We start from the raw sequence: 20,965 nt of genomic DNA on the forward strand, positions 1-20,965 counted from the left end.
TAAATGGGACTGGGTAATAAGATTGTGTACACAGTCTCTCCAAGATGAGTGGAATCGCTGTGAGAAGGGAATCCTGCTGCTGTGGGAAACTAATAATTGATTTCCCACCTTCTTGTCTACATATAATTGTATTCTTAGCTCCTCTAAGGGGGGGAAGAGGGGAAGGGTTTCTCAGATAAGCCAATCCTACTCTGAAGTTAGGTGCCAGGACTGTTCTCTGCCTGGCTTTCTAAGTCATAAGCAAATAAATTGCAGCTATGTAATTTCAGAAACTGGGCTCATGAGAGCAGAAAAAAGAATAGAGTATTACTATACGGTGACAGTGGTGACAGCAGCTCAAAGCAATTCCACAAGAGGATTTCATTTGAAACCAGCTTGCCCATGATCCTGTGGCATCAGCAGTGTTGGAGAGCTGATCCCAGTCATTTCTGATTCATCAGCAGCATTTCTGAAATAAACCTAATCCTTTCCTTTAAAATGCTGTGGCTCTGCAGAGCCGGTGGGCAGTCCATGCCCCCATTTGCAAAAACTGCTACCTCCCTGTGGGCCACCTGTCCTTGCAGATTTTTCATGGGAAAGGTGGCAGAACAACTTTTCAACTTGGATAAGGAGGGCGTCGATTTCCCTTTGACAGAGAATAGATGTCAAGAGGATTTTTAGGGCAGAGGAATAGCTCTTTGCTTCTCACTGCAGCAAGGTGAGTAGAAGATTGTGATGATGAATCACTATTAGCACTCGGGGGAATGGAAAAAAGTAGTGTGTGAAAATGTACTAAGCCAAATTCTGAAGCCTGTTAAGCCTGTCAGATCAACACACTCACTATAGATGGCATAGCCCAGCTGAGTTCTATTTGATCATTCCCCAAAAGTAATTCCCATTGAGATTTACACCCCTTCCCAACATCTATTCAGTTACAGCGTCCATGTTTTGTTTGGAAACAATACCAGCATCTCCACATGAAAAAAACAATACTGCCTCTAAAATCCCCAACAGCCAATACCAGACAGTGCATGAAATACTGAGATGATGGAATTATTATGTAACTAAGTCAAAAATTAAACTGAGGAACTGGGAATTGGGATGATGACTTTTTATCCTAGATTGTTTTCCTTTAATTTTATTTGTCTACTTTCCTTTTTTCTTCTTCCAAATACTGTTTTGATGCACAGGCTTAGGCAGAACCCCCCTAAGTTGTAAGTCTTCTCCAGCAAGATCCACCTGGTACCAAATGGTCTTTAGGATGCCAGGCTAAGAACTTTTATTCTCCCATGCCTTTTAATAATGTGGTAGTCGGTGCAACAGTGATTTTTGATTTTGCTGTCGTTTCTTTTTCCTTCTGTTACTACTTTAATGTTGATCATAATTTTTAATCTTTTTGTATTTTTGAACTCAGCAAAGTAGTTTATAAAATTAAAACTTTATTAAGTAAAGCTACCTTTTCATTGTAAGTTTTAATTATTGTACTATTTTTACATTGTTAGAGGAAGATGGCGCTATCTTTCTCATGAGTGGTTGCGCTGGTGTGCCCTACCACCATGCCCTTTTCAGCACTGTGTGCATGGTTTGTGTGAATGTCAAGGGAGTACTTTGTGTAGGACAGTAAAAGGCAAAGCTAATAATGCAACAGTCATACTGATGTCCTTAAGAGGTCCCTCTATGAAGGCTATATATCTTGACTCAGATAACTAAGAAAGAGGCCAGGCGTTTTGCTGATATCACACTGGTTTAGATATCATGCTAAGTCATGAAATGGCTTTTCCTATGTGCTGTATGAACATTAAGCTTCACACGCTATCATGATCCCAGGCTATTGTGGCCTGCTAAATTATCTGTGATAGCACAGTCAATAGCAACAATGAGTACTGAGAGAAGGGCCATTATTTAAGCCCATCAGCATCTAGGATCGCAAACATGATCGTCAACGTCCAATTATGGATATGACACAAGAAGAATCATCATCTAACCACCCATTGAAACACCCCTACATAGCATGTAAACAGAATGGCAAGCTCTTGTGCCTTAAAGCTGCATCGGGTAGCAAAATCTGGGGACCAGGGATTGGGCTAACAAAAACTCTTCCAGATGCACGCTTGCTCATGCATATGTATACCAGACTAGTATGACCAAATTAGCAAGAACAAAACCAATGATTATCAAAACCAGTTGTTGCCTAATTTTCTTAACAACCCTGCTTGAAGACTACTGATGAATAGCTTCTCAAGATTCTTTTCCCAAGGCTAAACATTTCCAGTTCCCTTAATCTCTTTTTATAGGACATAGTTTCTAGACTCTCGGTCATCCCTGTTGCTTCTCTCTAAACATATCTAAATTTGTCTCAATCCATCTTTAATTGTGGTACCCAAAATTGGAACCTGTACTGAAAGTGAAGAATGATTAATGCAAAAAAAAAAAAAAAAACACCTATTTCTGATAATGCAAGGTAAAATAAATTTGTATTATTTATATTGCAGTCATTATTTATTGAATTTATATGCCTTCTATCTCAGTGATAATTCAATTCTAGACACCATGTTATATGACTGACTCACGTTCAGTTTGTAGTAACATAACAACATACAATTCAATTTTCTTGATGAGTATCATTGATAGCTGGGAAATTCTGGGAACTGAAGTCCACCCACCTGGAAAGTTACCGAGTTTGAAAAACACTGTCCTAATTTCCAATATCAATCGAAGCTCTATAGAGAGCATTTTATCCTATTGCCTCTGTGTGTGGTTTAGGAGTTGTACAGAGGCGGAGAAAAGGGCACTCCAAAGAGTGATAAAAGGGCACAAAAGATCAGCGGATGTTCTCTTCCCTCATTGGAGGATTTGTATAACATGGGATGTAGAAGGAAGATACAAAAGATCTTGAGAGACCCTTCACATCCAGGCCACTCGTTGTTTGAGATCCTACCATCAGGAAGACGATATAGAGTGCTGAAAGCCAGGACAAGTAGATTTAAACATAGCTTCTACCCAAGTGCTGTGATCAGGTTAAATGCAGAGTTATGAATCTGGTGGTCTTAACATATATATATCCTGGTTGTATAGTTTTAATTGTTAATTGTTTTAATTTGTTTTACATTGTTATTTGTATATGTCTTTTGGTGTTGTTCAGTTGTATGTTGTGAAAGAGCACCTTATTTCGTTGTTCTCAGGTTCTGAGTACAATGACAATACATTTATCTATCTATCTATTCCTCACATGGTTTTCCGTCAACTAAGAAACAGACCTTATGATTCACATTCTGGAGGATGGTTTTTGATTTTGTAAATGGAAAAGGAAACTTAGCTCTTCTTTCTGAGGTGGAAGGACTGAATTGTTGGAAGAAAAATCCAGGTCCAGTTCCAAGCCAGGAATAAAATGGAGGCTGATTGGAAAGAAAGATTCTGTTTATCGGTGAACAGAACCAACACGCACATAGCGTTCAGTTCTGGGACAGCTGAAAAAATGGAGTTGAAAGTTTTATCCCTTCTGGATTCCTATGGGGTCATGTAGGAGTCATACAGTCATGGCTGTATAGGCAAAAAGGGAAATGCAAATTCTAGGTGTTTGTCTGAGCTAATCTTGTCAACCTTTGACTTGTCGCTTATGTGAAGTTTCTGTCTGACCCAGTCTTTCTGAATGGATTACCAAATCTGCATTTCTAAAAGCTGGCCTCTTTAGTTTCTGCTTGGGGCAGGGAGACTGGGCTTGTTTCTGCCTCCCTTAAGATGTTTTTTTTTTCCCCATTTCTCCTTTAGGGCAAATATTTTATCCTGCCTTTTTAATATTCCCCCCAATATTTCATTCTCGAGGAGGGTAGGTCAGTGCTGACTTTCTACAGGATCTGATTAAGGAAGAAGAAGAAGAAAAAAACCCTCTGAGCATCCATAAAGTAAACTGCGGACCCCCATCTTTGCCCTTTGGGATCTGGTGCTCTTCCCCAGGTATTTCCACCCAGAAGCATCCACAAGAAAGAAGTTTATCCAAAATTAAGTCACCCCCCCTCGGATCGAGTCCAGCTATTGCTTTCTAAAATAATTGCGATTCTCCCATCCAGCCCTACCTGGATATTTTTATTTTTCTCTCTAGACCGGGGGAGGAAGAGGTCCAGGAGTGGGGTGCTTTTGGCTCCTGCAGGGATCGGCCCGCGGAGGGATTTAGTGTGAAAAGTGGTGGCTGGAGGCGCCGCCGAGCGGTTGTCTTGGCAAGAAGCAGCGGCGGCGGCGGCGGCTCCAGTATCGGAGGGTAGCCATAGAAACCGGCCCAGCGCCATATCAAGCTGGATCCTTCCTTCCCCCGGGACACCAGGAGGGAGGAGGCAGGACTGGCCGGCTCCGCTCCGTGCGTCGGTCAAGCTGCGTCAAGGGCTGCAGCGGTAGCCGCGGGTGCGGTAAAAGCAGGAGGAGGAGGAAGCGCCGGAGAAGGGAGGCAGAGCCTGGAGGAGGCTCTGGAGGAGTCGGGCCTTGGTTGCTGCCAGAGGAGAGCAGGTGGGGCCGCGCCAGGGAGAGAACAAGGCGGCAATCAGCCCCCAGGCTGGCGACTCGAGCCTTGCGGGTTGGAAGAAGCGCGCCGGGGGAACGCGGGGTTTCTCTGAAACGGGAGCAAACCCGGAAGATACTCCGCGGACCCTTCACCGGCGGACCCCTGGTTCCCGTTTCTGCGAAATCCAGAAAACCCGCCTTTCCCTGGCTTTTAGATCCTGGAAAGACTTTGGCTCCGATTTGGATTTTGCATTTCTTATTCCTGGGATTTCTGCTGCGCCGCCTATCCGTCCGCTCACTTTCCCATCCATCCTTAGAAATGGAGCTCGCTCCCTTTCCCCCCAGTCTAGACGGCAGGCGCTGTTAACCTCCGGACTTTCAACTCGGGTTTTGCGCGGAATTTACTTCAAATTGCCCGGGGATTGATGCATCTCCGCGGGTCCAGTTCGTGCAACACGCCCAGCAGGGTTTTTCCGAATTGCAGATGGTTTTGATCAATGCATTCCTTTTATTTGCAATTGCACCAATCCTCCAATTTTACACGGGGTTATAAGACTGTCGATTCACTCTTTTCTGTAACGCGGTGCTTTTCTCTCTTTTTAACTGGATTGCAGAGCGCTCCCGGTGCGCTAATCTGGGTTTCCCATATTTTTTTGACTGCAGCAATCCGGATTAACGTAGTTAAACTGCGGAAGGTGTTTGCTGGTTTTCAGAGCGATGTTGCCAGGGTCTATTCAGATCTCTGGGGAGACTTTATCCAGTGCAGAAATTCGGGATATTTGTGAGAGCTTGCGGGAGAACTCCATCAAACTGCTTTCCCTCCGTGGTTGCCAACTATCAGACAGAGATTTCGGTCGCATCTGCAAGGGGGTGGCAGAGTCTCATTCCCTGGCTCAACTTAACCTTAACTTGGGGATTGTTTCCAATATCAATCGGGTCAAGCAATTGGCTGAAGCTCTGAAGACAAACCGCTCGGTCCAATCTTTATTGTGAGTAGGCCCTCCATTTAGTACCAACCGAGAATGTTGCCTCTTAACTCCGGTGGTGCAAATCCTGCAGGGCAAATGCTGTGCTGGTTTCTTAAAAAGTTGTGTTTCATTGACGTAAATGGAATTTATTTTTTCATTTTATTTATTTTGATTTGTCAATTGCTTACAAGATAATAGGTAGAAGTATATACATAATATGAATACATGAAATGGGTACATATAAGAAAAATAAAAGAAACAATAGGACAGGGACGGTAGGCACATTGGTGCGCTTATGCATGCCCCCTACAGACCTCTTAGGAAAGGGGTGAGGTCAATAGTAGACAGTCTAAGGTTAAAGTTTTTGGGGTTTGGGGAAGAAACCACAGAGTCAGGTAGAGTATTCCAGACATTGACCACTCTGTTGCTGAAGTCGTATTTCCGGCAATTAAGTTTGGTGCGATTAACCTTGAGTTTGTATCTATTGTGTGCTCTTGTGTTGTTATGGTTGAAGCTGAAGTATTCATTGACAGGTAAGTCATTGCAACGTATGATTGTATACTCAGTATGTCTGAATGTACTCAGGCAGAAATGAGGGCTACTAGAATTCCTTAACGTAGTTCAGTTATCCTTTCAATATTGTTAAAATGGTTATAGCTCCAAAGAAACATATCTTCCTGTCCTCGGAGGCAGGATTTGAATGCATTGTAAAGAACCAGAGGTCATCCAGTCCGAAATATTGCTAATTACAGCAATTGAATTCTGCAGGGTAATAGGTAGTCTTTAGTAAATGCCACAAATTAGAATGTTTGCTATTTGAGCTGGAGCTGATAAGTTAAAAACTAATACATTTTAGTAGGAATGCAATTTCCCTACCTTTGGTTAAGAAAGCATGAAAACATAGACCGATATTTTGCCATTTTGATGCATTATGTTGATGAAACAATTAAATGAACTTCCAAATCTTGTATTAATTTTCAAAAGTCAGTCCTCTTAAATTTATTATATTTTTTTAAAAAGCTGCTTCAGTCCCTATAATTGCAGGTTGTATGATTTTCATTTACCTGATCCAAATACAGTAGTACCTTGGTACTTGTCATTAATTGGTTCCGGAAGTTGCGATCAGTACCAAAAGCTATGAGTACCAAATATTTTTTTTTTCCAGAAGGAATAATGAAAATAAAATTAATGCATTCCCAAACCAAGGACAATGCACATTTTAAAGGTAATATATAAAAAGATAGGGTTGTATATCATTACTTTGCATGAGAAATAAACCTAAAAGCTAATAGATTAAATAAAATAAAAACTTTGGCAATAGCTTAGAGTCCTTATATACTGCTTTACAGTGCTTTACAACCCTATCTAAGCGGTTTTTACAGAGTCAGCGTATTGCCCCCAACAATCTGGATCCTCATTTTACTCACCTTGGAAGGATGGAAGGCTGAGTTAACCTTGAGCCTGGTGAGATTTGAACTGCCAAACTGCAGTCAGCCGGCAGTCAGTGGAAGTACTACACTCTAACCACCACTGTGGCTCAATAGTACTTTACTTATACTGATGAGGAAAACAAATGCAAAAAATATACAAAATTACCACAGAAGCTAAGAAGAGTGCAAGGAGATGTGTAGAGGGCAAGAGCTACCACATGACTATTGGCTGGAAAGGGTAGTAAATCACAAGATAACCAACACCGACAAGGTCTAGCTTGAGTACCAAACAAAGGATAAGTACCAGGACAAAATGTTCTCAACAGAAAGCATGAAATAGCAAATTCGATGCTATTGGGTACCAAGGTACCACTGTAGTCAGAAAGCTTCAACCAGTAATGGGTATGGCTAATGCCAATTATGAATTTGAAGTTTTAAGAAGAGTACGTTATTTCTTAAAACTTACCCTATTGGTTCTCAAATAATGACAGTTTTTTCATATTTTTTAAATGTATTTTTATCAGGATAATAATACACAACCTTTTCTGATATTTATTGTCTTTAGAAAGGTGGGGAATGGCTGCCTCTGGTATAGAACAGTTGCCCTGAACTTGAATATTTGTTACAAAAAAACCCGCAGCAGAATGTTTTATCATTTAATCAATGCTTCAAATTGTCTACCTTTTCTAATTAACAATTAAATTAAATTAACAAGTAACTTTCATGAATAAGAACCGACCTAAGGAAAGTCTCAGGGGTGTCCAGCCATGGCAGATTTGTGGACCTCAATGTCCAGAATTCCCCTGCCAGTGCTAGCTGGGGAATTCTGGGAATTGAAGTCCACAAGTATTAAAAGTTGCCAAGGTTGGACATCCCTGCTTTTCGAGATCACTTCCTACAAAAGAATGTAGGAAGACAGTTCAGACAAAAATATTATTAATGGGCTTTTAAACAATACATTTTATTGATCATTTTCTCTGCCTCTTTCAAAAGGCTCAGGTGTTCTTGTCCTCCATTGTAACCTTCCTGTGTTTTTCTACCAGTGCCTGGTTTCGTTCTAATTTCTGGAAAACAAGTACATATGCAGCAAATATGCCAACTAGTGATTCTCAATGTCAGCCACTTTAAGATGTGTGGATGCTGGCTGAGAATTGTGGGAGTTGAAATTCACACATCTTAAAGTGGCTGACGTTGAGAAACACTGACTTGGGATTTATTTATCATTTGCAAGTCAAAGAAAAGAGGGTCTATAATTCCTTTTTCTTTATGCAGCCTTCATGGGAGTCCTCTGACAGATGCTGGTCTGGCCATTCTCAACCCAGCTTTATCCATCCATCCATCCCTCGTGGCCTTGGATTTGGGGGACTGCATGCTGGGGGATGAAGGTATCAACTTGATTTGTGGCCTTCTTCCTCCTGATGGGGCCAAGTCAGGTAAGGAAGAGAGGACAGGTCATCTTTTGCAGCTGTCTCTTTGGGGGGTGGGGTTTATTCCACCAAAGCAAAAGGGACTGTGGGAGTGACAAGAGTTCCTTATCCAAAAGAAATTATGGCTTTGGTTTCTTAGTGCCATGGGATCAAATGGAAATCCTCTGGTAGATGGCGAGGCTTTAAGGGAGTTAAGAATAAATGAGTGTCAAGCAAAATGTTTTTAAATGTTTAATAAAATTATATTTAAAAATGATTTTCAACTCTTCACGGGCAATATTAAGAACAGATGTGTACTTCTTTCATGTGAAACTAGAATGGGTTTTTGAATACACACACAAATATGTGAAGCATTCTTCTACAACATAAAAAAGGTTTTCTGTAAATATGATGCATTTGTTTTCAACAAAACAACTAAATATAGCAAAATTCAAACAAATCTGGAATTATTAGAAATAATACCAGAGAGTGCTTGACTGAGTAAAATGCCCCCCCTCCCCCATTCTTCACTAATTTCTAACCCAGATTCCAGTAGGAATTCAAGAGTGGAAATGCTGAATGTATATTCTGCTGAATATGGTTCTTTGGTCTAATACAAAAATAAATGAATAAATCTGTACTTATATACACATATAATCACACACACACACACACACACACACACAGACACACACATTGTAGGGGGTCTGCTCTGATTTAGGTCAATCATATTAGAATGATAACATCCAAGCATAAAGTTTTGGTCAGGGCATCCAAGATTTGATAATTGGGAATAATACCATCATTTGGAGTTTAGTAAAGTCTGTGGAGTTGTCTCAAAGAGAAATGGGCGGCAAACAAAGTCTAATCAATAATACCACAATGACTAAGTTCTGTTGGTTTTGTTTGTGTTGTTTTCTGTAAAAACTCAACTTAGCTAAGTCCAGGACCAAGTCATAAGACTGGATTTCTTTTATTTCCAAAACTCTTTTTAAAGGATTTAAAGCATTCCAGCTAGATTAGGAAACTCAAACCAACAGAGGAAAGATTAGTGTAATCTAAGCATTGTGTAAATAAATTTGTGCTCAAGCTTCATTTGTGACCAATCTAGACTGCTGATACAATAGTGTGCACAATACAAATGTAGCTGTTAAGAAGTTGGATGGAACAGTTCTACCTGGCCAAAACATTATAGGGGCAAATCTGGGTACCTCTTAACAGCTGAGCAACCACTTTTGCAACATTTATAGGCGGTTAGTTCTATTTACCTAAGGAAGAAAAATTGTTTGGGGCATTTTCAAACAGTTTCTGCCTGATAAGAAACCACTGCTGTATAGAAAGCAACGTACCGAGATCTATAAAATCTGATTTGCTCTGCATACATATTTTCAATTTGCCTGCTGTCTGTTTTTGATTAGGGTTTTTTTTAAACAACCTGCCTCCCTTTTTTCCATTAGGAAAATTGATAATTAATAATTCCTCAGTACACAATAGATTGCAAGAGGTTATAAAGCTCTCTTACACTAGCTGATGTTAAAGAAAGTACCACTATATTATTATTCAAATATAAACAAATGGAAAAATGTATATTGTTTTTTCTTTTCTTTTCCAAGTTGGAATTAAATAGATAGAATAGAATTCTTTATTGGCCAAGTGTGATTGGACACACAAGGAATTTGTCTTGGTGCAAATGCTCTCAATGTACATAAAAGAAAAGATACATTCGTCAAGAATCATAAGGTACAACACTTAATGAGAGTCATAGGGTACAATAAGCAATCAAATCATACTAGGAAACAGTCAATATAAATCATAAGGATACAAGCAACAAAGTTACAGAATTAGACTGTGACCATGATTATTACTTTTGACCTTCAGTTAAGGACAAAATTTTTTTAATAGAAAACAATCATTTGAGGTTGCTGGTAGTAATTGTACTTCTTTAAGCATTCATCCTTAGGAATTCAATCAAGTGCTGATTTTAAATGGATAGAAGTTACATAAATGAACTTCCTAATGTTATGGTATATTTTAAAAATTAAGTAATAAGTAATGCAATCTTGTTTTTCTGATTATCTAAAACCATAATAATCTTCCCCGGAACATATAACTGTATATCTTTATTTGATTGAATATTGTAACATCTTGTCTAATTATATAGTCTCTTATAGTATAGTATGTTTGCCCACATTATCAGTTCAGCTGATCAGACATATGCATTCATATGTAGAAGTGTAAAATGCTAATCAGCTGTGGAAATGTATACCTAAGTCAAAGGGTAATGAATATATACAACATTTTAAGCACATATTCACAATATAGCTTAATAAACAATCTTCTGTTTTGAAAGTATATTTTTGTTTATAGCATCCTGGGCTTGTAGACGAGACATATAAACTGCCATGCAGGTCAACCTGTTATATTTATCTTTTTAAATTCATAACCTCAGTTCTCAACTTACGACCACAATTGAGCACAAAGTTTCCGCTGCTAAAAAGGCAGTTGCTGAGTAAGTTTTGCAATAGCTGTTAAGTGAATCATAGTTTTTCAGCAAAGTTGACTTTCCCCATTGTCCTTGCTCGGCGGAAACCGGCTGGGAAGGTTACAAAAAGGTATGACCCATGACATACCCGGGTCAGTGCAGTTTATTTATTTATTTATTTGATTTGTCAATTGTTTACAAGACAATAAGTACAAGTGTATACATAGTTGTGAATACATGAAATGGGTACATATAAGAAAAATAAAAGAATAAGAGAAACAATAGGACAGGGACGGTAGGCACGTTGGTGCGCTTATGCACGCCCCTACAGACCTCTTAGGAAAGGGGTGAGGTCAATAGTAGACAGTCTAAGGTTAAAGTTTTTGGGGTTTGGGAAGAGACTACAGAGTCGGGTAGAGTATTCCAGACATTGACCACTCTATTGCTGAAGTCGTATTTCCTGCAATCAAGTTTGGTGCGGTTTACTTTGAGTTTGTATCTGTTGTGTGCTCTTGTGTTGTTATGGTTAAAGCTGAAGTATTCATTGACAGGTAGGACATTGCAATGTATGATTTTATATACCATGCTTAAGTCGGACCGAAGACGGCGTAATTCGAGGTTTTCTAGTTTTAGAATTTCGAGTCTGGTGGCGTAAGGTATTCTATAACGGGTAGAAGAGTGGAGAACTCTTCTTGTGAAATACTTCTGGACTTTCTCAATTGTGTTAATATCACATACGTGATAAGGATTCCAGACTGATGAACTGTATTCGAGTATTGGTCTAGCAAATGTTTTGTATGCTCTGGTTAGTAGTGAGATATTACCAGAGAAAAAGCAACGTAGGATTAGGTTAACAACTTTTAATGCCTTTTTGGCTATGTAGTTGCAGTGAGCTCTAGCACTTAGATCATTAGAGGTGAGTATTCCCAGGTCCTTTACAGAGCTTGGGTCATCAACAAGATCTTGACTATTCAGCTTGTATTTTATTTTCTGATTTTTTTACCAATATGTAAGACAGAGCATTTATTTGTTGAGATTTGTAGTTGCCATATGTTAGACCATTCAGATACATAGTCTAGATCTTTTTGAAGGGTAGTAGTATTGTCTGTGGTATTGAACAGCTTTACATCATCAGCGAAGAGAGCGCAATTGCTCTTGATATGATCACAAAGGTCGTTTATGTAGATTATGAAGAGAGTTGGTCCTAGAACACTGCCTTGGGAACACCACTATTGACTGGTACTGGATTTGATAGGGCGTTCCCAATTTTGACCATTTGTTGTCTGTTTGACAGGAATGCTTCTATCCAGTTATTCAGTTGTCCAGAGATACCATAAGATTTTATTTTTAGGAGTAGTTTGTCGTGTACCACTGAATCAAAGGCTTTGCAGAAGTCTATGTAGATTGCGTCTATTGCTTTGCCCTGGTCGAGTTGAGTAGTCCATATGTTTTTGCAGTGTAAGAGTTGCAGATTACAGGATAGTTTTTTCTGAAACCAAATTGTTTATTGGAGAGTAGGTTGTTTGTCTCTAAATGGAGGATGATGGATTGGTTAATAATTGATTCCATGACTTTACAGGTGACGCAGCATAAGGAGATTGGTCTGTAATTTTCAACTAGGCTTGGGTCTCCCTTTTTGAAGATGGGAATGACTGTGGCTTGTAACCATAGGTTGGGCAAGGAGCTGGTTCTGAAAGATCTTTCAAAGATTATGCTTAGAGGTTTGGCTATGGCAGCGGATAGTTTTCTTAAGAAGTAGGCACATATTCCATCCGGTCAGATAGATAGAGATGGTTTTAGGTTGCGTAGTGCTTTTTCAACGTTGTCTACTGTAAAATCGATATGTATTAGATCATTATTGTTGTCTGCGGTATGGGCTAGGAAACATTGGGCATGATCCATTACTGTTTACAAACACTGAGCGAAGAATGTGTTAAAGATGTTGGCTTTAATGGTGTCGTCGCTGCAGTCTTTACCATCAGGTCCAATCAAGGAGGGATGGACCTTGAGTCTTTTAGTTTGTTGTTTACAAAATTGTAAAAAGCACGGGTGGAATTGGTGCTTAGAAGGTTTTCCTCTTGTTTAATGTGGTAATTGGTGCATTCGGTCTTTATCTGGTGGCATAAATTTTTATATCGGTTTTTGAAATTAGCAACGTGACCAGATTTGTTTTTCCGCCAGAGTGATCTCTTTTTGGATTGAAGTTTCCTTATTGATATGGGTAATCTGCTTTTTGTTTTGTTTTTGGAGTTGTTGTTGGAACATATAGTTTGATGACTCTTTTGACTTCAAGTAAAAATATGTTGTAATGATCTTCAACAGTATTGCATCCAGTGAATAGAGATTGCCAATCGAGGATGAGAGATCGTTATCTATAAGATCATAATTGCCTTTTTGAAGTTACAACTAGGGATGACATCGTTGTGGTGATTTTTGCGTGGACGTATGTTGAGGCAAAAGTCAATCATATTGTGATCACTACTGGAAAAGGGTTCTTTGGTTTGTATTCGGTAAATTAAATTCAAACTATTGCAGAAGATGAGATCGAGGCAGTTGTTCAGTCTAGTGTTGTTGGTTACTAGTTGTTCAAGACCTAGATTTGTAATAGCATTGAAGAAGGTTGTGTGTATGATTTCAGTTGTACAATTATTTAGGGTCCAGTCAATATGAGGTAGATTGAAATCTCCAAGAAAGATAAAAGGGTATGGGCAGGATGTAGCCCATGTTAGTAGTGTATTTAGCTTGTTTATATGTTCGATGTCATAATCAGGTGCTCTGTAACATAGTAAGAATCGAATTGTGATATTTAAGGATAGTTCACAGATGATGGTTTCAGGAAGGGCAAGCTCCTGGGTAACTTGGATATTTTTAGATGTAAGGATTTTTGTAGAATATAGCAACACCACCTCCTCGACGATTTTCACGATCAGATCGGTAAACATGATAGTCTCTTACTGTGGTAATGGAGTCGGGAGAGATGCATTGAGCCATGTTTCACAGACAAATATAATGTCAAAGTTAGCCATATTTAAGAGGATGAGAAATTCAGGTATTTTATTCACGAGGCATGCCAGTTGCCAAATTTTGACCAATCATAAGTGTGAAAAATGTCACAAGTCACTTTTTTTTAGTGCCATTGTAACTTTGAACGGTCACTAAACAGAAGGGTTGTTTGGATTGGAGAATCAGAGAGCAGAGCTTCAAATATTCCTGAAACAGCTTTCCCCAATCTCGTGCTCCAGAAGTTGTGGGACTGCAAGTTAGGAATTCTGTGGTTAGGATTTCTGTTCTCATTTCAGCACATCTGAACAGCATTCATTGGGGGAAGGTGGAACACGATCAGATATTTAGCTTATTGTTCCATTATTGTGACAATTGGGGTGGTAAAATAATAACACTGTTGAAGCTTGCCTGTCAGCCACTCAAGCAACTAGAGCAGGGGTGTCCAACCGTGGCAACTTTAAGACTTGTGGACTTCAACTCCCAGAATTCCTCAGCCAGCAAAGCTGGCTGAGGAATTCTGGGAGTTGAAGTCCACAAGTCTTAAAGTTGCCACGGTTGGACACCCCTGAACTAGAGCTTCTTTTGCTTCTGAAAATGTTTTGTTTCACTTCTAGTTTCTCCATATCTAACATGGATCACCAAATAATTGTAGCGCTAGTTTGAACAATAGCGTGTTGAAAGTATATTTTGAGGTTAATGGATCAGGGTTGGGTAAGTTTCATCTGCATTAATAATTCAGGGATATCAACCCTGAATGGAAGAGGCTTTGTAAAAGTTGCCTTGAGGTCACTTGGCTTTTCTTTCTTTTATACCTAGGATTGAAGGAACTGACTCTCAGTGCAAATTCTGGCATCACCCCCAAGGGATGGGGACGTCTGGCTATTGCAGTGGCTCATAGTTCACAGGTGCGAGTGTTGAACTTGGACTACAATCCCCTGGGTGAGAGGATTATTTGGATTTGGATACTTGGCAGTGTTTGTGCATCCTTCCGGCTACTAGAGATCTTGTTTGGCTGCTACAGGTTATAACATTTAAGGCTTGCATCTTAAAATAAATCCAGATAATACCCAACGGAGCTACTTAGAAGGCCGTTATGTCTTCTCGGTTAGGGAAAAAAGTCAAATTGTCTTATGCCATGGATGCCCAATTTTTGGATTTGCCTGAGCCTCATTGACTGAAGAGGAATTGTCTTGGGCAGTATATAAAATATGTAGTTAATGTATGTAAATAACAAACTTTAATTTTTGTTATAAATCTCGTAGGGCTGCCTTATTTGCTGTCCAGGCGGCCTGTGGATTTGACATGGTTGCCTTATACCAATAGTAATTTAAAAGTAGTTTATTCTGTCCTCTAATCAAAAGGATCTAAAGACTATGAGAAGGCTACTTGGGGAAAAAAAGCAAATTTGGCAGCTGTGAAGCTGGTTTCTACAAAATCAGCCCAATTGTGCAATTTATCCGGTGTTTTCTATCCCAACCTTCTATAGCGCATTGTCTTCTGGATGTGTTGGGACTGTACCTCCCCCACCTGATCTTCAAAGGCTGGTAGGGACTTGGTAAATTTTCAGTCAGGTCTCCCCTCAATCTAGTTTTTTTTCCCCCCTTGTCTGTAAGCCAGGACCATTTTGTCAGGAATAATCTTCTATCCACATGCTTAAAATAGAAGCAATAAAAGAAGGCTTAAGAAACCACTCCATAATTGAAAGCTGAAAACACCAAACCAAACCTGCCATCGTCTATTCTGGAAAAGTAGGACGGAGGACTACCTCATTCTGCGCAAAGGAAGGGCAGCAGAGCACTATTGGGCCATCTGGAATCAAGATTATGAGCTTCTCCTTCAGACTCTGTGGCAGTACCTCGTTTGTGGGGTCACTGGCTGGATTCTATCCCACATCCTGTACATCTTTACCCCTGGGCTTGGTGAGCATCAGTTAGCCCTTTCCCAGCTGCCGCTTCAAAAAATAGCAAGGCAAAGAGGAGTTCAAACAGTGGTTGCCATGGAAACTTCTTCTCTTCCCCGCTGCATTGCTGAGCTGATTTGGCAGCTGGTGAGCCAGGCTGCTCTGTACTACTTACCCCACTGAAGGAGATAGATGTGAACATCTTGGCCATACTTGTGCATGCCCTACCTCACCTTGCTGTCTCAGGATGAATATCCCCCCTCTTTCCTCCCCTCCATCTCAGTTCCCATGGAGAAGTGCATATCTTTTTATCTGCTAACCAATCATAAGCTGCTAGAGCGCTACTCAGAGACAAGGAGAGAATGATTACTCAAGAGATTTGCTCAGTGTCTAAGGATTTTATTTGATTTTTTTGCTATTGTTGGGTTATAGTTTGCCAAGGATGAAAAGCAGGAGGAAAAGGAGAATTTCCTCACCATTGCCTAGCATCTTGCACTGTTAACACACAGTAAAGTATTAACTCAGCATCGTGTTTATAAAGCTGCAACTATGGAATTCAGCATTAGGAACCATAATCTGAGGGAAAGCAGAGAAACTTTCAGCATTCAGATGACTGCGGATGTCCTTCATATTCTGCTACTCTTGAAATGGGTGCATCTGGTAGAGCTGCACTATGTTTTTCTCACATCTCCTGTCTTTCTGTTCCATAGGTGACCAGATAGCAGCAATGCTGGCTGTTTCAGTGGCATCCAGCCGCACCTTAGAAGTTTTAGACTTGGAAGGGACAGGACTTACCAACCAGTCAGCTATGGTAAGGCAGTATCTCTCTTTGTTGCCCTTATTTCTCAGTCATGAAAGTCAGTGTGACAAACACTTGCACATCATCGCCCACCAGTGTATTTTTCCTTTTCTCAAGGAACCCAAGAATTTGCAATTACTTAAAACTTTATGATGTGGAAGACATCCTACCTCCCATTAGATTTTGGTTTGATGTGAAGGGAATGGGTTTGTTTGTTTTTGGTTTTTTTTAACCAAAAGAGATGGACACAGTCACAGGTGTTGGATAGGGTGAATTAGTGATAAAAGCACAGTACCATTCTATGCAGAACTTGCTCTATGTAATTATTGTAATTGGGAATAGGAGGAAATATAACTGTTTTAGGTTAATTGGCCATTCCATCCTTGTTAACCCCTTGTCATCATAAGTACACTTTAGATCTTGTAGGAGTCTGTCTAAGTCGGTCACCAGGACCAAAGGTTTATTCTTCTAAGCTTTCAGGCCTGTGTTGAAGCTCATCCTCAGGGAACCTTTCTCTTCAGAATATGTGCACATGACTGTTCTGAGTTGTATTTATATGATGCCTCTGTTGTATGTGGCTTTTTGTTGTTCCTTGTATTTATATGATGTCTGTGTGTGGCTTTTAGCTGTTAATTAGGGTGCTGATGGCCGGCTGTTAAGTACTTAGTTGTTGTTTCCTTGTGCCACCACACTTGGCTCCTAAATACATGGTAAGCTGGTGGTGGTACATCAACACCCCTATTGACTGATCAAGGGCCCGTTTCCCAGGCTTCAATAATTTCTCTGGCTATTTTTGTCCCTGCTCAGCCAACAATCTTAATAGCTGCAAAATTGAATACATGTCCTTGTTCATTGCAGTGAGTTTAGGTCCCCTCATCTAACTGCTTGCTCTTGTTCTTGCAGTCTGGTGGTTAGCTTCCTTCCAATCTGTCACGGGGGCAAATCATGCAGGGAATCTGGTAAATTACTTTAAAAGTTTCTCCCACCTCCAAATGATGTTTGTAGTGCATTTTTTCTCACCTGGTGACTAGAGTGAGCTGTTTTTCATGATGCCCCTGTTCTAACTCCATTCAGATCCTATTGGACATGGTGGAAAACTATCCAACAGCTCTGAAGACATTGATCCTGGCAGAGAACAACATTAGTCCTGAACTACAGCAGCAAATCTCAGACCTTCTTTCAGAGGGAGAGGAAGATGATGAGACTGTGAACCATGAAGTGATGGCCAGAGAGAAGAATTCCTGGATCTGTCAAAGCAGTAAGATTGGTTCCCTTTTGAGAATGGGAGGTGACACTGTGTGGGAGATTTACATGCATGTGGAATTAGGATACTACATTTTTTTATCTTTTGATTTATTTGGAAAGAGGAAAATAATTTTCTTTACTAGAACACTAATCATTTAATCTTTAGAATGTTTCTATCATACTGTAAAACTAATTTGTATTTCAGTCAGTTGATCTGACTTTATAAGGGGGAAAAGTATATTTAGCCATGTAGAACAGTTTAAACAGACCAGATACTTAAATAGCCCACTAGTTGAGACTCCTAGTGATGAGATGCTTTTTCAAAAATAGAGGAATTCTCTATATTTCAGATCACCATATAAATTGATGGAGAATGGATATGTTCACATTCTTGTAATATTGAAGTTTTGATACTTGTATCTCCAAATTGTATTGTTACTTCATCCCAATATTTACTTGTATTAGCGTAATTGGCATAGTTCATCTAGAACTGAAATTCCTCTTTCAGGATGAAATCTTAATAGAAGCCGATGGATACTAAATTTGAATATAAACTAATAGTTAATGCTTTCATGGAGATGGCAAGCCACTTCCAAAATCTTTTCAAGAAAACTGCAGGGAAGACTTCTGGGAAAGAAATGACAAGCTGAAGATGGCACCACAAAGGTTGAAGCTGACCATGACATAATGAAGACCCAGCGAGTAGACTGCCTCTCCATAATTTATCTCTGGACAATGAGAGGACTTGAGATCACCCACAAGTGCTCCAGATAGTTGGTCCTCATGGGGAGATCACAAGAAAGTGATCTCAGTAGCTTTAAAGCTCTGGGAGATGAGGGAATAGCTATCTTGTTCAAACTCCATTTGGCTCCTCAAAAAGACACTTGGCTTGCATACCTCCTTTCCTAATCACTTTTGGAAAATATTTATTAACTGCTTTTCAGCTATTAGGAACTTTCAAATCAACAAATTTTACAACACCCAGTGAGTCTCCTTCAATCCTTTATAAGTTTGAAATAGCAATAGCCTTTAGTCTTATATACTGCTTTACAGTGCTTTACAGCCCTTTCTAAGCAGGTTACAGAGTCAGCATATTGCCCTCAACAATCTGGGTCTTTATTTTACCGACCTCTGAAGGATGGAGTCAACATAACAGTTGTAAATCTGTTAAAAAGTTATTATCCAGGGTTATTCTGTCTTACTATTTGTAATTCCATTTTGTCGGTCATCTCCAACTTATAGTCCAGAATTTATTTCCAAGTATTTCTGCATTAATACTTGTTCATCCCTTTCTTGTCAGTCTTCCAAAATATTCTGTCAGTTATTGTTTCTTTTTTGGAAGTAATACATTCTTATACTGTAGGAAAACAGTTGCAGATTAGCTATCAGATGCTAACCCCATTCTTCAAAAATTTCCTAAAATGTCTCAAATGTCATAATGTTGTTTGTCATTGGTAGGTTTCACAAAAGACTCTACTTTTCTTCTGCCTGAAGGTTTTAGTCCCCTCTAGTGTTTTATTTTTAAAATTGCAAAATTTAAATTTCTATTGCTTATTTTCTAATAGACTTAATTCATATTCCCATGAAAAATACTGGATTTAATTATTTCCCAAAGCATTTAACAAAATATTCCAAATCTGTCTGAACCCCTAATTTGTTTCTAACTTTTTAAGATTAAGTTCTTATTCAGCTTTTTGCTGTTTACCTCAATTTTTTTTAATTATGCAGGCTGTTAATTTATCTTTTGTACTGAAACAAATGTTAACTCACTAGGTGATTTTACAAACTTGTTGCTTTGAAGATTTCTTGCAACTTTACAGTAATTACACTTCCAATGTGTTTAGAAAGTGAGACTTAATGAACCTGGTGTTCTTAAAAGGTTCTGCTGCAGTTGAGGATGGCTTCCTTTGTCTCCTAGTGCTGAAACCTGCAGGAAACTGCTGTTATCACTAGATAAGAGATGGCTGGATTTTTGCTGTTGTGACTTTGAGACGAAGTTAAAAGAAAAATTCACAGGCTGAAAATTAACCATTTTGCTTTTGGATTTTGGCAGCACTATCTACGGGGCCGAAAGGAAGATAAAAAGTTACCAGTGTCAATGCTAAAGAAACTTTTTTCCATTTCAGATTCTAGTTCCCAGATGGTCTTGGTAACATCAGGCCTTGGAGAAAGTCTATTAGCGGAAACAGAGATGTGAACAGAATGTCTGATGAGAAAAATATTTCCATGTACTGTATTTGGAAAAATCACATATTGGTAGAAATGTGTATTTTCACACATCTTGTGTAATGGTCTACTGTGCTTCTGAATTCATGTGTGCACAAAGCAAAGATAGGAAAGCTGATATGCCTGTATGCAAATACTGGGCTGTGTGACTGAAGATCCACTTTTTTTCCTACTCTGGAACCAGATCCTAATTAATCAGTCCTTATCATCTGCTTTTGATGATTCAGTTGTGGTATTTTTATATTTTGCCACACTTAACTGATCTTGAAGCTGCTTTTTTCAGATGTATATATTTATGTATAAGAGATATTCTTTTTATTGCTTGTATTTATGCTTGGGTAAACTTTTATAAAATTCACAAAAACATGGCAGAGTTCTGATCTACGTATGGATGAAAAAGTTAGAAGGGATGAGATGTACACTAAAAATAGTAACAGCTCACCTGAGCATAGCATTAGTAAAACACTTTGGCTGCTTGACTCCAAGAATCTTATTGTCTTAATGAAAAGCAGAACACTAATAGAATTATGTTGTAAGAACTTTTTCAGCCAAGGCCTACACTGAACTCAATTTCACGTACTTTGCTGTCTTTACTTTCTCAAATCCATTTTGATACACGCTTTGTTTCACAAAACAGCAATAGGCCATTAAAAATAAAAGCTACAGCAATCACATAATTGATTGTGGAAATAATATTGATAAATTAATTTAATAAATAAAATGTTGATGCCTACCAACTCTCAAATGATTCTGGGTGGCTCTTCCAAGTTGGGGCTGAAATGAGAGGGTGCATACAGTAGTTACCAAAGACAACTTGTCAGTAAACAAGTTGCACTGCTCAGATATCTAAGGCCAAGTAAGATGCCCAGAATAGTACATTATCCATTTTCACCTTCCTATCCCACTTCAAGAGAGGACACACAGTCAACTATCCAACTAACAAAGCTGCAGGCCATCAACACATTCCACTTTCAACTCCAGAGTGTTCATCCCTATCCCACGAGTATTACAGGGGATAGAAGCTGGCAATGCTAGA

At 39.3% G+C, this 20,965-nt stretch overlaps 1 protein-coding gene across 4 annotated transcripts; it reads left to right on the forward strand.

Annotated features, from left to right (window-relative positions):
• The first annotated feature begins 555 nt into the window (after positions 1 to 555).
• On the forward strand, positions 556 to 20,662 carry LRRC73 (leucine rich repeat containing 73). 4 transcript variants are annotated; one of them, XM_087966263.1, is made up of 6 exons: positions 556 to 697; positions 8,141 to 8,301; positions 14,576 to 14,698; positions 16,370 to 16,470; positions 17,533 to 17,716; positions 19,830 to 20,662. In XM_087966263.1, the coding sequence occupies exons 1-6, from the start codon at positions 642 to 644 to the stop codon at positions 19,898 to 19,900; spliced, it is 696 nt and encodes a 231-aa protein (XP_087822389.1). In that variant the 5' UTR covers positions 556 to 641; the 3' UTR covers positions 19,901 to 20,662. The 4 variants fall into 4 exon arrangements, with proteins under 4 accessions (XP_087822389.1, XP_087822393.1, XP_026536736.1 ...); XM_087966267.1 differs by lacking the exon at positions 556 to 697 and adding an exon at positions 4,219 to 4,476; XM_026680951.2 differs by lacking the exon at positions 556 to 697 and adding an exon at positions 4,290 to 5,459.
• Positions 20,663 to 20,965: the final 303 nt, after the last annotated feature.

This window comes from Notechis scutatus, chromosome 1 (assembly GCF_049901735.1).
Source record: "Notechis scutatus isolate UNSWTSFEM ecotype Mainland chromosome 1, rNotScu1.2, whole genome shotgun sequence".
In the NCBI taxonomy this organism is placed as follows: Eukaryota; Metazoa; Chordata; class Lepidosauria; order Squamata; family Elapidae; genus Notechis; species Notechis scutatus.

Bases quoted from the DNA above. Each gene is read 5' to 3' on its own strand.
- LRRC73 (XM_026680951.2), top strand. From the start codon at position 5,188: ATGTTGCCAGGGTCTATTCAGATCTCTGGGGAGACTTTATCCAGTGCA. The intron at 5,460-8,140 runs GTGAGTAGGCCC...TTCTTTATGCAG, and splicing joins CGCTCGGTCCAATCTTTATT to CCTTCATGGGAGTCCTCTGA. The intron at 14,699-16,369 runs GTGAGAGGATTA...TCTGTTCCATAG, and splicing joins CTTGGACTACAATCCCCTGG to GTGACCAGATAGCAGCAATG.